The sequence below is a fragment of the Marmota monax genome, unplaced genomic scaffold (genome assembly GCF_021218885.2).
Source record: "Marmota monax isolate L192 unplaced genomic scaffold, Marmota_monax_Labrador192_F-V1.1 WCK01_AAM20220418_F8-fsc00014, whole genome shotgun sequence".
Lineage (NCBI taxonomy): Eukaryota > Metazoa > Chordata > Mammalia > Rodentia > Sciuridae > Marmota > Marmota monax.
This window is the reverse complement of record NW_026695222.1, coordinates 16,334,005-16,349,883: the sequence shown is the minus strand read 5'-3', so window position 1 is coordinate 16,349,883 and position 15,879 is coordinate 16,334,005. Positions and strand designations below refer to the sequence as shown.

The 15,879-nt window shown below is 44.5% G+C and overlaps 1 protein-coding gene across 12 annotated transcripts in view; it reads right to left on the bottom strand.

The window, feature by feature from the left end:
• Positions 1-12,273: 12,273 nt before the first annotated feature.
• The window catches only part of Cep250 (centrosomal protein 250), a 47,250-nt gene continuing 43,644 nt past the window's right edge, over positions 12,274-15,879 (bottom strand). For all 12 annotated transcript variants that reach the window (XM_046433262.2, XM_046433263.1, XM_046433268.1 and 9 more), the window contains 3 exons: positions 15,299-15,400; positions 14,374-14,436; positions 12,274-13,001 (listed from right to left, as the gene is read on the bottom strand). In XM_046433262.2, coding sequence (XP_046289218.1) covers positions 12,738-13,001; positions 14,374-14,436; positions 15,299-15,400 — 429 coding nt within the window. In that variant the 3' untranslated portion in view covers positions 12,274-12,737. The remainder of the gene's footprint in view (positions 13,002-14,373; positions 14,437-15,298; positions 15,401-15,879) is intronic.

The window sequence follows — 15,879 nt, the reverse complement described above, 5'->3', positions numbered from 1 at the left end:
CTCCCACTAGGTTCACCACCCAACACTGCAGCACTGAGGAATTAAATTTCCAACACATATAGGGGATATGGTGGGACCATTCATTGAGATAAGAACATTTTGGGAATGGATTGGTTTATAGGGAAAATCACGAGTTCAGCCTCAGACTTGTTCAGGTGAGATGATTTTGAGACATCTAAGTGGAAGTCCACTGAAAGAAGAGACTTTGCTGGATGTGGTGGTGCACACCTGTAATCCCAGTGACAGGAGGTTGAGGCAGGAGGATCATAAGGTCAAGGACAAGTTTGGTAACTTAGCGAGACCCTGTCTTAAAACAAAAAATAAAAAGGACTGGGGATGTAGCTCTGTGGTAAAGCATTCCTGAGTTCAATCCCCTGTGCCAAAAAACAAAAAAAGAAAAAGAAGAGACATATGGGCTGAAGGTGTGACTCAGTGGTGGAACACTTGCACTTGCCTAGCCCTGAGTTCAATCCCCAGCACCATCAAAGAGAGAGAGAGAGACAGAGACATGGTCATTTCTCTCCCTGTGGGTCTTATACTCAATGTAATATGCATTAGAGAGAAGATAGGGTAGTAACTTTTTCTAGGCAGGTTATAGGAAGGAGGTCACAATGTGTACTTTGATGACACTGAGAGATAATCCTTCCTTCTGTGGGAAGCATTTGGGACACCAACTTATGTTATCTCTCTGTTCTGGCATTTTCCATCTCAGGTCCCGTCGGAGTTCTCTTTGGGGTAAGCAAATGGATGGGGAAGTAGGACATGAGAGGTTGGAAAGAGGTGGAGGATGGAGGGCCGGGGAATTGTGGTGGCCAACAGGTCAGAGGAATGCAAGTGCTATCTGTAGCCTCAGTTCCACATCCCTCCAGGTGACAGAAGCCAGTCTACTGCTTTCCATGTGAGCCATTTCCTGGGCCAGACATGAAACACTGTTGGAAGATTTTTGTCCTGTGGGTCTTCTGGGTGTTCATCTTGTGGCTGGTGATCTCCTACCTGGATCTGACAGCTGAATCATCATCCCAGGAGAAACGGATGTACCTGATACCATGGCATTGCAACTGCTCTTGGTTTAAATTCGGGAAGTGTGGCTGCCTATTTGGGAACCTCAGCTGCTCCTCCTGTCATCACACAGTCAGAGAATGGAACTGGTTTGAAGCATGTCATGAAAAGACCACAGGGTAACTGACAAAGACAAAAGTTCTCTGATGGCTAATTAGTGGTCGGCTCTGGGTCCTGACTTATCCCCTTTCCTTCCAGGCCTAGCTTATCTCTTTCTGGCCCAAACCCCTGCCCTCAGCCTGATTTAATGCATTTCCCTCCTTTCAGCCTCAATCCCTGACTTCTGGCTGCAGGTCTCACCTACTCAAGCCTGTTTCCTTCCACTGATATCTGGCCCAGGCTGATACCAGTTTCCTCCTTCTGCTTTAACCAGGGCATAATCTCAGTGAGCAAGCTTGGAAAAGTATGGAAGATGCTATAGAAAGTGATTCCCAGACCCTTGTTTACATTTTGATTTCTGTTGGATCTGTGCTTTGTGGAGGACTCACAGATCCCACTGGGCTCTGGTCTCAGCAACACTGACCAACACTGCATGGTCTTCAGATGGGTGCTGAGGAAAGGGCAGCAAGCAGGGTGACAGTCAGGTCTATCCTAGGTTCTGTCAGTTTACACTTTCTTTCCCAGGATGAACCAGACTCCTGTGCAGGACCTTGAGGCAGATATGGGGAACCAAATCACAGGACCTTTCATCTGTCCCAGCAATGCCAGTGACCAGGGTTCCTGGAAGCAGCTGCTGTAACTTTCTGAACTATCTGGGGCTTCAAATGCTGTGACCAACAAGGTATACAGACAGGACAGTCTGTGTGGTGGTGAAGAGAAGTCACTTCAGGGGAAGGCGGAAGGATTCTGGAGAAAATCTCTTCTGGCTTACTGTGGGCACCTGCAGGACTTTCCCAAGTCTCAGGAGCTTTCAGAAACTACCACCTCCATTTTGGAAGATGGTCTGGTTCCCTAGGGGAGTGGGAGATAATTGAAGTGAAGAGCAGGGAAATAGAAGGTTGTGGCTATGGGTTGCTCAGGCCAGCCCTTGCCCTTCTCCCTCAGGTAAAAGAGGGCAACTGTCTGGAAAACCAGTCAGTATCCAATGCTGAGGCTCATGGCTCTGTTCTGGCCTTGTGTACCTGTGCCTAGACATGAAATTCTTATACTTTTCTCACCTAAAATTTCCGTTCCCCATTCCCTTCAGCATAGAGTCTAAAGTTTTCTGTCTGATATTCAAGGTTCTGCATAGTCTGACCTACCTCCTTGTCTCTTTTCTCCCAGGTGCTCACATTGGGCTTCTTGGGTTCCCCCAAATACAGTAGCTACCTCAGGCTACCCCATAGGCTGTTCCTTCTGCCTGGAATTTCCTTCTTACCTCCCTGGAGGAATCCTCTCGTCCTCCAGTGTCCTGGGAAGCAGCTAAGCTAGTTGATGGTCTATTTGGGGCTTCAGGGTGATTTTTTTTTAATGCCTGCTAGATTTGTTTTTCTCTTAGTTGTCAATAGACTTTTATTTATTTATATGCAGTGCTGAAAATTGAACCCAGTGCCTCACACATGCTAGTCAAGAATTCTATCACTGAGCCACAACCCCAGCCCCCAGGGGGACTTTTTGATATTATTTATTTTACCATGTCTAGAATCTGTCTTCCCTGGAGTAAGTGAGCTTCATTCTCCTTCCTGTTCTCCAAAGATCCTGCACTCTATATGTTGAATGAGGGGAGGTGGGGTAAAGACAGATTCTGGCTGCTGACACATACATCCCTATCTTATCCATCAGCCCTCCCTGTTTGGATTTGAATCAGAACAGCAAAGAAAGCCATCTTGTTGCTGAAAGAATAACAAGCAGACCAGTGGCCCCCAAGAGATCCCGTCTATGCAGAGTACAGAAGCAGAAACGGAAGTTGCCAGCCAGATAGGGTGTGCTGTACAAGCTCACCATTCATACGTGGCCCCCAGCTGGGACCACACAGGTCCTATTCCTTTGGAACTGAATGCTGGGGAGTCTTTAGATTGCAGCAGCAGCATCGAGACTGCAGAAACTTACAGGGGGTAAAGAACAAGAAAAAATTGTATGGAGATCAGTCTGGTACTGAATAAAATTCTAGCCTGATTCTGTTTCTGGCAGCACAGTGCCTGGGAAGGAAGGACCAGATCTCAGGGGCCATGTTTATGGTAATTGCTCTGTCTGATCCCCTGGATTGTACAGGAGGTGTAAATTTAGACCCAACTCCATGCAGAGTGTGTGAGGGAGGCTCTTTCATTATTAGGTTAAACCAGCCAGCCTCCTTGCTTCACCCATGTGAGGGGGCAAGGTATTTTCTAGCCCAGCTTTTTACTGAAGGTTCAGAATTTTGAGGTTCTCAGTTCATTTAGGGGTCTCAGTTCTAATTCTCTGTCTTCCCTGGACTGAAGACCCTCTGCCCACATAAACATTGTTTTAGTCAGCTTTTTTTCATCACTGTGACCAAAAGACCTGACACGAATGATTTAGAGAAGGAAAAGTTTATTTTGGCTCATGGTTTCAGAGGTTCAGTCCAGTTCAGCCAACTCCATAACTCTAGGCCTGAGGAGAGGCAGAATATCATGGCGGAAAGGCAGGGAGGAGGGAAGCAGCTCCGAACATATCAACCAAAAAGCAGAGAAAGAGCTCCGCTCACCAAAGACAAGATATAAACCCCCTATCTGCCTACAGTTGCCATTTTCTCCAGCCACACCCTATCTGCCTACAGTTACCACCCAGCTAATCCATATCAGTGGATTAATCCACCAATTAGGTTACACCTGTCATGATCTAATTGTATCACCTCTGAAAACTCTTGCATGAGGTTTTGGGGGGCACTTCATATCTAAACCATAACAAGCATTAAATTTTCTAAACTCTTGGGCTGTATTTCTGTTCTCTGAGGTTCTTGTACTGTCCTTACTTGAAATTTCTGTTCCCCAATGCCTTCAGCACAGCATCTAAAGTTTTCTGCCTGGAAGTCGCCTGTCAGCTAGGGTATGCAGGCAAGCTCACTGTCTACACATGATGCTCAGTTAATGCTCTACAGTTCCTAATCCTTTGGGCCCAAATGCTGGGGAGTTTTAAGATTGCAGCAAATCTTTTCTCAAAATGATCAAACACATTGAATTAATCAGTTTCATTATTTTCAGAGGAGGAGATTATTTCTTACTGGAACTGAAAAAAAATATATCCATATGGAAAAGATGAAATTGGTCCCTACCACATATCACATACAAAAATTTAACCCCAAATGGATTAAGGACTTAACTGTCAAAGAAAAAAGGAAAAATAGCCAGGCAATGGTGGTAATTCCAGCTACTCAGGAGGTTGAGTCAGGAGAATCTCAAGGGAAAAAAAACCTTGGAAACTAGTAGAAAATATAGGTAAATATCTTATAGATGTTGGGATAAGAAAAGATTGATTAAACATGAGACAAAAGGATTGACTATAAAATAAAAGATTGATAAATTTGACTATATTAAATGTACAAACTTTTGTTCATCCAGACCTCTGAAAGTTTAAAAAAAGCCCTAAAAACTCAGAGAGTACTGGGATTGTCGCTCAGCGGCAGCGCACTTCCCTGGCATGTGTGAGGCACTGGGTTCGAATCTTAGCACCACACATAAATAAATAAAGGTTTATCAACAACTAAAAAAAGAAAAATAAAGGTTTAAAAAAAATTCAGAGAAGATAATCACTGTACATATAACTGAGAAGTCAGTATCAATACTATTTGACAAATTCGTAAATAAGGACAAAAGCAGGGGCTGGGGTTGTGTCTCAGCGGTAGAGCACTCGCCTACCATGTGCGAGGTGCTGGGTTCGAGCCTCAGCACCACAAAATAATAAATAAATAAAAATAAAGGTATGTGACCAACTACAACTAAAAAAAAAATTTAAAACAAAAGAACAAAAAACAGTCATTAAAGAATGAGCAAAAGACAAACTGACATCTGACATCTTGAGAGAGGAAAAAACATATGGCTAATAAACATTTTATCACCAACATTATTGGTGGTCAGGGAAATTAATATCAAGACCACAAATTAGATACCATTTTTCATTTTAATTTTCAATAGTTAAAATATTTAAAAGTCTAACTATATTAAATAAGGGAGAAAATGTTATTCATTGGTAAAATGGTAAAAAAAAAAACCAACTAAAAAAAGTGACTATTAAAAAGTTTATGATCTAGCAATTCTATTTCTTGATAACTTAGATTTTTATAACAAGACATATATTAGAATATGTCTAATATTTCTAATGTCTAATGTCTAATATTCTTTGCAGCACTCTACAGTAACAAAAAACCTCCCAGGGTTGACTTTTTATTTTCTTTTTGAGAACTATGTAAACACATGCAAAAAATCTGTTTTAATTTCAGAAAGACTATTATATTTGCTGATTTTTCAAAAAGTTTTTATTTATTTATTTTTTAAATATATTTTTTAGTTGAGAATGTATACAATACCTTTATTTTTATGTGGTGCTGAGGATTGAACTCAGTGCTAGGCAAGCGCTCTACCACTGAGCCACAACCACAGGCCCCAAAAGGTTTTATTTTTAATTTATGTATAATAATTGTACATATTTATAGAATACAATGTGATATTTTGATACATATATAGTATAATGATCAAATCAGGATAATAAGCATATTCATCATCTCTAACGTTTATTATTTCTTTGTGGTGAGAACATTAAAAAAATTCTCTCCGGCTGGGGTTGTAGCTCAGTTGGAAGAGTGCTTGCCTCACATACACAAGAACCTGGATTCAGGGCTGGGGATGTGGCTCAAGTGGTAGCGCGCTCGCCTGGCATGTGCGGGGCGCTGGGTTCGATCCTCAGCACCACATAAAATAAAATAAAGATGTTGTGTCCAAAAAAAAATTTAAAAAAAGAACCTGGATTCAATCCTCAGCACCACCAAAAAAAAAAAAAAAAAAATCCTCTCTTCCAGTTACTTCGAAGATACACAATTTCTTTTTCCTTCTTCTTCTTCTTCTTTTTTTTTTTTTTTTTGGTAGCAGGGATTGAATCCAGGAGCACTTAACCACTGAGATATATCCTCAGCCCTTTTTATTTTATTTTTTAAAAAATTTGAGACAGGATCTCACTAAGTTGCTCAGGGCCTCTCTATTTTGCTGAGGCTGGCTTGGAACCTGCAATCCTCCTTCCTCAGCCTCCAGAGCCACTGAGATTACAGGTGCAATTAAAATTAAATTCCTTGTCCTTTGGGCTCTGAGCTGAAGGCCAAAGTAAAGTAGGAGGATTTGATCATGATCCTACATAGAAGAGGTCACAATGCAGTCTCTGTGATGAGGTCCCTAATATTGCTGGGCTGGCAGGGAAGACCCTCTTGAGCATCAATATCCTCAGGGAGGCCACAAGACATAGAAATGTCATGTCTCTCTTTCCATTCTCTCATTCATGCTCTGGTAGCTCTCTTTAGTGATTAGCAGGTGGGTAGGGAAGCCAGAATCAAGTGTTGGGTGGCGTGATATGAAAGATTTGGCAATGGGATGAAACTATCAGCATGAGTGACACCAGGGATGTCTTTGGCCCCAGGCCCTCCTCTTTTCCTGTGCCAGGTATCAGAGCCAATCTGCTGTCTGCTAGGGACTACCATTGGAACCAGAGATGAAGGTTCGATACTGGACTCTGTGTCTGACAGCTCTCTTTATGCTTTCATTGTGGATGATGGTTTCCTTCCTGAACCAGAAGGTCAGCCTAGATGTTATGGACAACTTACGTTTAAGGATCTGCCGCTGTTCCAGAAATATTTCCAGAAAGTGCAGCTGCTTATCTAAAGTCCGTGAGTGCTCTGCCTGCCTCTACGTACCTGGAGAGTCTGACTGGTTTGACAGACACTTTGAAAAGGGAATAGAGCCCCTGATGTCAGAAAATTCCATGTCCTATGATGCTCTGGGATTGTGGCTGGTCAGTGCATACTCTTGGTCTCTTTCAGATCCGCCCCCCAACCGGGGCTCTGGTCATCTGTGCCTCATGGCATAGACTCATAATTTTTTTCTACAGGTAGCTGGAGCCTGGACTAAGCCCCTAAATTCCCCCTTTCTATGCTCTAGGGACTTCAGAGAGTCAGGTCACAGAAGAATATTAAGAGTATGCAGTTAACTAATGTTTTTCCCGCACATTCCTTGGACCATTTGAAGTCTGGATGCCAGACCTGTGCAGTGGTAGGAAACTCAAGGTCCTTACTAGGTTCTGGTCTTGGCTTCAGGATTAACCAACATGATGTGGTACTCAGGTAGGTAGGTAAGGGTAAGAGGTGGAAACCTGAAAGGCTAAGCCAAACCCGCTTCCTTCTCCAAATACCCATCCTGCCCTTTCTTTCCAGGATGAACAAAGCCCCTGTCCAAGGCTTTGAGACGGATGTGGGGAATACCACCACTTTGCGTATTATGCAGCCTGAGATTGCCAGCACTGAGAGCCCCGAACCCCAGCTGCTGCTTCCATTGAATTCATCTGGTCTGAGATGGATGATGACTGTGCTACGTGACTATAAACTCTCCTGGAAGCCAAGAAACCCTGGGTATGTCAGAAGGGATGTCCATTGTATTGTAGTGACGGGAACTTCAAAAAGATCCTTGCTGAATGTTGGGGTCCCCCAAGGCCTACTTGATCTTGGGAGCTGCTGTGTCAAATGACTGACCTAATCCTTTTTTAGATTTCGGATAGTCCATTTCACTGATGTAACCAAAGACAAGGTGAGCGACCCAGGAAGGAAAAGGGAGAAAAGGAGGAACATGGACAGACTTCAGGTCAGCACTCTCTTCTACCTTCCTCAGGTTCTGATTATCAGCATCTCCTTCCTTAAGTATATCCAGGAAAATTGGCTGGAAAACTATGGTCAGTATCCATCGTTGGGGTTTGTGGCTCTGATGTATGCCTTGCATACCTGTGACCAGGTAAGACATCTTCTGGAACTCAAGACCTTCATTCCTCTGTTTAACCTTAAGTTTTCTGCCTGGCTTTCAAGAAAGACCATGCATGATCTGACCTATGGCTTCCTCTGTCCCAAACTCCCACACTGGGCTTTTTGGGGTCCCCTAATGACACCACCTGCATTATGCCTTCTCACATGCCTGGAATGTCCTTCAGTATCTGGAGGGAATCCTCTCTTTCCTCAACACGTTGGGAAAAAGCTAGCTGATACTTACTCTTTTCTGGGCTCCAGGGTTACTCTGAGTATTCAGAGTTTATCCTCCTGGATGAGTGAACTCCTTCCTCCTCCCAGCCCCAAGAGGTGGCCGCACACTGGGTGTTGAGTGTGTTTGCTGAAGGAGTGGCAAGTGTGCATGGGGGCAGGACAGGATCCAGCCTGTTACCCATGGGCATCTCCTGTTTTATCCCATCTCCCAGGTGTCCTTGTTTGGCTTTGGAGTAGACCATCACAATAGATGGACCCACTACTGGGATGATAAATATCTGTGCTATGACATCATGAGAAAGTTCCCCAAAGAAAACGATGTCATCATTAAGTTGCAGTGTGAGGGGAAGGTTGCTGTCTACAGATGAGATGGCTCTACTGAAGCCCCAGGAAGCAGACAGATAGCCAAAGAGACCTTGGAGTGTCAGAGAGGGACTTAACTTCAAGTGGACACAATGGAGATCACTCTGCTACCCAATAAAACCCTAGTTTATTTCTCTCACTGAATTCCTAGTGTCATTTTTTTTTTAAGAGAGAGTAAGAGACAGAGTGAGAGACAGAGAGAGAGAGAGAGAGAGAGAGAGAGAGAGAGAGAGAGAATTTTTTAATATTTATTTTTTAGTTTTTTGGAGAGCACAACATCTTTGTTTGTATGTGGTGCTGAGGATCGAATCCGGGTCGCACGCATGCCAGGCGAGCGCGCTACCGCTTGAGCCACATCCCCAGCCCTCCTAGTGTCATTAAAGGGCTATGTTCTATAACTGATTCTCAACAGCAAATGTATCATCATGTGACTCATACTATATATTATCAAAAACCAAAATTAATGAAAACCAGATAAATCTGAAAACAAATCAATAGAATCTAACTGTGTATCAAATTGATAAAATAACCACCAGAAAAAGGACTATTTCAAGTTCCCTTACAGGGCATCCTTTACAGGATATTAAAGGATAAAAAGAACTATAAAAAAATTATTGCTTTGCTGTCTGCCATGTGATAATGTAACAAGACAGGCACCTTCAAACAAGGACTGTCACCAGACACCTGATACGTAGACACCTTGATCTCAGATTTCCCAGTCTCTAGAATTAAAAGATCTAGCCAGATGAAGTGGAATACACCTGTAATCCCAGAGCCTGGGGAGACTGAGACAGGAAGATTGTTAGTTTAAAGCCAGCCTCAGCAAATAGAATATAAAAAGTCTGGGGATGTGACTCAGTGGTTAAGTGCTCTTGGGTTCAATCCCCAGTACAGAAACAAAAAACAAACAAACAAACAAAAACCCCCAAAACTGACCCCCTTAGGTTTTACTCAAGTATCTGTGAGTAAAATCATGTGCAACAGGAACTTAAATATCTGAGGCAATTCTATGGTCAGTCAAAAGTTGAGAAGTTGTACTTTGGTAGGACTCTCTAGAAACTTCTCTAAGATCCAGATAAAAACTAGGGAACAAAGGGGAATTTTGGAATGTTGTCACTGTCCTCTTCATGACCTACTCTCTCCATTTAGGGTGTTAATTTACTTCTCTTATAGTAAACTTAGCTATACCTCAAAACAAAAAATACCTTAAACTTCACTCAAAATTTAATATATCATTGGTATTATTTTTTGAAACCATAGAATAAATGTCATAAGTTAAATAAATATACTAATACTATTAGGAACCAAATACAGAACCAGTTAGGTAAAATAAAAACCCTATGACGTTAAATTCAAACTGGAAATATCATTAGGAACTCAATTTCTAGATTAATTAATTAGCTTATTTATATATTTATTTTTAATGCTGGGATTGAGCCCAAGGCTTATATGCTCTACCACTGAGCTATATCCTCAACCCTTTTTATTTTTTATTCTAAGACTTTTCTTCCCCGCCCTCTACCTCCTGCTTGACAATCCTCACTGGGAATTGATGGTTGTGGCCTTCTCAGAAAGATGTACATACCAGCTTCAGTTCTGTTCTTGCCCTTTCTTATTGCTGTCCCCATCACACTTGGCTGCCAAGCCCTCTTTCCTAAACTGGGCCTTTGGCGAATGTCAAGGTGAAGAGTCTTAGGACAAAACAGACATGCAGGAACTCACATGTGATTTGGGTGATGAGCCCCTGATATAACTGGGCTAGCATGAAGGACTCTATTGGGCATCAACCCAGGGCAGACACAGGATACGTTAAATGTCACCTCACCCATCTCTCCTCAGTCTCCAGGCAGAGCACCCTTCAGGACTCAACAGGTGGACAGACAGGCAAGAGGTAGTGTTGGAAGGAGGTGTTTGTGGAAGGCTGAGGAGAGATGAAGGCCAACAGTGTAGTGGGATGTGGAACTCTGTGACCACAGTTCCCCCCTGTTCCCAGTGCCTGGCCCAGCCTGCCACTTACTATTTGCTTTGTCCAAAGGGAAAAAAAGAATGTGGTCTTTAATGGGGGCTTTGAGGCTTGGTAGATGCCTCGGTGCTTACCCCATGGCTGATGTTAAAAAAATATATTTTTTAGTTGGACACAATACCTTTATTATTTTAAAATTATTTTTAAAAATATTTTTTAGTTGTTGATGGACCTTTATTTTATTTATTTGTATGTGGTGCTGAGAATTGAACCCAGTATGTCACACATGCTAGGAAAGAGTGCTACCACTGAGCCACAACCCCAGCCTAATACCTTTATTTTATTTATTTTTATGTGGTGCTGAGGATCAAACCCAGGGCCTTGCACGTGCTAGGTGAGTGCTCTACCACTGAGCCACAATCCCAGCCCCTCCCCGCCCCATGTTCCTGCTTAAGAAAAAAAAAAACTTTTATAAGTGGCAACAATATCTTTAATTTTATGTGCTGCTGCTCAACATGGCAGGCTTGGACAGCACTTCAGATGGGTCCTAAAGCCTCCGAGGAACTGGAGGCCACCTTGTCTCTAGAGGCTGGTGGAGGGTCTTCAGTCCTGGACTCTGGGCTGCACCCTCTCCTTGACCTCTTTCTCTTTTGGGTCTCCCTCTCCAATGGGGTACAGTACATTCTATACTGGGACCTTGGGATGAGGGGTCAGTAATTTGTGTTCTTTTCCACAGGTACCAAGCTTGATTTCACATAAGAACGAACTATTCTAGTGGATCCCTAGGCCACAGCCAGACCCTGACACCCTTCTAAGCCAATCCTCTGCTGTGGTGGGAACGTGAGGATCTCAAGTATTTGGGATAACCAAGGATGAAGGGGCAGGAGGGTGAATGTGGGGAGCTGTGCTTGGCTATGTCCTGTCTCTGCAGAAGGAACCAGGTGTCCCACTTCTGGGCTGTGCGAATGATGTAGGCAATTGAACCTTCCTGCACTTAATGCAGTTGCCAACAATAGGTCTTGTGCCTGTGAGGTGGGTTTAGTCTAGACTGTGTCCATCAGGCTCAGTCCATGTGACAAGTTCTGCCATAGTCCATCCTCTGAACTGGCTTGATGCATAGTTAGAAAAAGGGGACCAGAGTCAATTCCAGTTGATATGTCCAGGAAGGTACACCTCACAGCCATTCATGCAGATAACCATGTGTCATGGGGAACAAGGCCAGATGGAGCTTCTCAGCTCTAGAGAATCTGACTGTAGCCACATATCAATCCAGTGTTTTTGAAACCCAGAACTTATTTTATATTAAAAACATTTGGTGGTTCCTCATTGCCCAAGAGTTGGAAGTGGAAGCCCTCTATAATCTACCCTCCTCCAACCTTGGCCCCCAACCTCTGCTATAGCCAGATCAGTCTTCTCACTGATGAACTTAGCAGCACCCATCTCCTGATCTTTCCTGAAGGGCCAGTTCATGCCTCCCTCCCTCAGTCCCCGTGTACTTCTAGTCAGTACATAGAGCTGCCTCTGACTTGTTTCAGGTATTAGTCTGTTCTCATCAATTGAACTCCAGGCTCTGTGTGGACAGGGACTTTTGTTTTGTGTATATAACCCTGATCAGAGAGCATGACATGCAGGAAGTTCATGTTACTTGCAGGAATTAGCAAATTCTTCCCAAATTCCCTTGATGTGCAGCTGCTGCCCAGTTACACAAGTGGAGATAGCAGCAGAGGACTAATGCAGAGCCTGGGTTTATTGTTGAAGGGAAAGGCAAGAGAGAAGGTGACGTGTTGGGAAAATAAATTGCAGACAATAGGGAAACAAAACCTCCCTGAAGTTAATGCACAGAATGCTCAAAACATGGACAAGAATACCCACACACTGTCGTCATTGTTGAAGACCTAGTGTGGGCTGTTCTGGTTTCTTCTGGCTGTAAGCCAGTAGCTGCCCCTTGGCCAGGACAAGGCACTCCTTGGGAGAGTCTAAGTTATCAGGCAAATGTGATCTGCCTCATTCCCACGTAAGCTGGGGCCCTCTGCAGCCTTGTGGTTCTCTGTCTTCTTCCTGGGAATGCCAGGTAATCTGGGACAGCCAGGCTGGATAACAAGAGAAGACCTTTCCTTTGGCAAACCTATAGCCACTATGGTCATCTGTCCATATGCCATCAAGCTGGCCTGTATCCTGCTCTAGCTGTGGCTGCTACCTGGGGGTGGTGTGGGTAGTGCTGGGGCTGGGGTATAGCAGGACTGGCCCTGGAGATGTCAGACTTTGGGTCAGGGACTCATCCAGCTTGCGGGTCTCAGCCTCTAGGACAGTAGCTTCAGGGGCCTGTGCCACAGCAAGAAGAGAGTGGGACAAGCTGTGGTGTAGGCCTGCTAGCTCACGGCTGGTCTGCACAGAGCGAGCGATGTAGTCCTGCCTCTGCTTCCGTTCCAAAGCCAGCTGGGCTCGTAGCACAGCCACCTGGTGGGCAGGAAAACCAAGAGGGAGAGCAGTTGAGGGCCCTGCAGCTGTCCATCTTGTCTGCTCTGTGCTCTTGTGGCTCTTGGCCTAGCATTCATTTATACACATGAACCTCAGAATCAGGCTTTAGGGTGTCTGGGACAAGGACTCAGAGAATCCACTAATTCACAACCCTGACTGCCCCAATGATGCAAATAGGGAGCTTCAAAACAACAAAACTGTTCACCAGCTTTACTGAATTTAAATCAGCTTTACTGACTTTAAATGTATAATTTGATGAGTCTGATAATGGCATACGTACATGTAACCACTATCCCAAAGACACAAAACATTTTCACACTGCAGAATGTCCCATCATGTCCCTTTGGAAGGTTTTCTTTTCCTTTTTTTGGTACTGGGGATTGAACTCATGGGCACTTTACCACTGAGTTACATCGCCCAGCCCTTTTTATTTATTTTTAAAAATTCTTATTTATTTATTTTGCAATCCTCCGGCCTAAGCCTCTTGAGGCTTTTTGGAATATTTTAAAAAATATTCTGACTTAATTAGATTGGAGTGGGGCCAGGCATTGGTAATTTTTCAAAGCTCCCCAGGTGATCCTAATGTGCAGCCATGGTTGAGAATCACTGGCTAATCCTTTCATTTTTTCAGATGGGTCTAATGAGACAAGCAAGGAGGTGAAGCTACAGGGATCTCAGGGTGGTACAGGACTAGGGTGAGGTCTAGGGTGCAAATCTAAAGAAGTGCTCCAGGTCAAAAGTGAGTGCCCCCTTAAATACTACAACCCAGAAGTACCTCTTATCTCACTCTGCCAGGGCCCTGTCTCAGTATTGCTTTGTATAAGTTCAACAGAATTCAAAGAAACAGCTGGAGTCTAGCTACAGAGTCAGGCCCTACCAGTAGTAACTACTGATTTCTGATACAGGCCAGAAATCAAAATTCCATACTTCTTATTACTCCTGGGCATTGAGAGAGAGTGACCCTTGGCTTGACCTATGCACAATGTTCCTCTGCCTGGAGTGCTGGCAATAGTCCAGCCTGTAAGGGTGCAGCTAAGGTACAGGGGGCCAGCCTAGTTTTCCACACACTATTCTGTTTTAGAATCTTTGCTCCTCAGGCCTCTTTTTTTTCCAAATATGAAAATGGAGATTGGTCTGGAACATGCTCTTTGTTCTATTCCCACCCTAAGCACATGGCAGGTGGAGTTGGGGCAGGGCTCCTCTTGCCTCCCAGGGAGACTGAAGTTCTCTGAAGGCTGGAAATACTTCCCCTCTCCCTGTTGGAGGTACTCAAAAGGCCAAGCACACAGTAGACACTGATACCTTGTCATTTAAGTGTGTGACTTACAAAACGGATTCTTCTAGAACATACCTCTTTCTGCAGGTCAGCTATATACTTGGCATCTGAGGAACTGCTCTGTCCTCTTCTTCCATCCTAAGGAAGACACACCAATCTGGTTGGAATGGACCTTCCCACTCTGGGGTTTCTACAGGTATTCTTTGGCTACCTCATCACAGTCTTGGGACATGAGCAAGGACTGTGGACCAGAAGTGCCTAAACCTAACCCTAGATCTCTATGGGGTACCATATCCCAGGGCAAGGAGAGGCCCAGGCAGGCCCACAGCAGCATAAAGGACAATGTTCACAGAGACCTGATGTTAGAAAGGCTTGGCACTTTTATTTAATAGAAGCATGCCAAACATCTGCTCTGTGCCTAGACCTTTGCTGTGAACTAAGGATGAAAAGGAGACAGACATAGTGCCCAGAGCTGGGAGAGCTAGAGATGCTCACCAGAAACAGTCCCTCCTTGCCAGGCTCCAATACCTCAACTAAAGAGTGATAATTTAGGGAGAATCTTTTCCAAATACCTTATCCAAAAAAGTGACTCTGTTCCTAGTAAATACCATGGATCTTAACCTTGTACTTCAAGGAGGTCTAAGAGAGCTGTGTTCAAGCATCCAGGCACATTGGGGGTTGGGAAGTACCATACAACATCCTGTGCCAGTGTGACTATAGCCCTGCTCCCACTGAGCCTGGGGTACTGGTCTGGGAGTGGGCATATCTGAGGCTCCTCAGAATGCAGGATCACTACACTTGCCTCCCCCAACCTACTGGTGTTGGGCCTCCTTCTAAGGCAAGGAGAGCCTGAGCTGTGCCAAGTTCGGCAGAACCCATCAGGAGGGGCTCTCTGAATTGGCTGGAGTGGCCACCTTCCCACCTGAGGGTGCCTGGGATATGCAATGTAGAGGGCCAAGTTTGTGGTGGCTGAGGGTGCAGGTGAAGAAAATAGGTGCACCTTCTGTGTGGGTGATGAGGCAGCGGCGTCACTGATCTCTGGGGCCCCTGCCCGAGATGTGCGCATGGAATCCCTTTTCAGCTTCCTCCGTTCTCGCTCCACCTGCCAAGATGTGAATGTCAGACCAGGTCTTGGTTTGGGGCTAGAGTATGTGCAGGGGCCCACAGAAGCATAAGGGACAATGCTCACAGAGACCTGATGTCCTGATGAGTGTAAACGGACAGCAACCATGGGCAGTGAGACTCCTGAGCTGGGAAAAGAATGTGCTAGGGCAGCCCTGAGTGCAAAGAAGTGCTCCTGAGGCAGAAGGAAGAGGCTACTTCTCAGGCCTTTGGCTCAAAGGTCAGCAAACTTTTTCTGTGGCAAGTATTTTAGGCTTTGTGGGCCGTTCTAGTTCTGTCACAACTATTCAGCTCCTCTGATGTAGTGGACAAGGCCACAGACAATGCATGGCTGTGTCCCAATAAAACTATTTCAGAAGCAGGTGGTAGGCTGGGTTGGGCTCACAGGCTGTAGTTTACCAACCCTTGCTTTGGGAGCTGCATGAGAAGTAGAGATGTATGTGTACCCAACCACAGAGG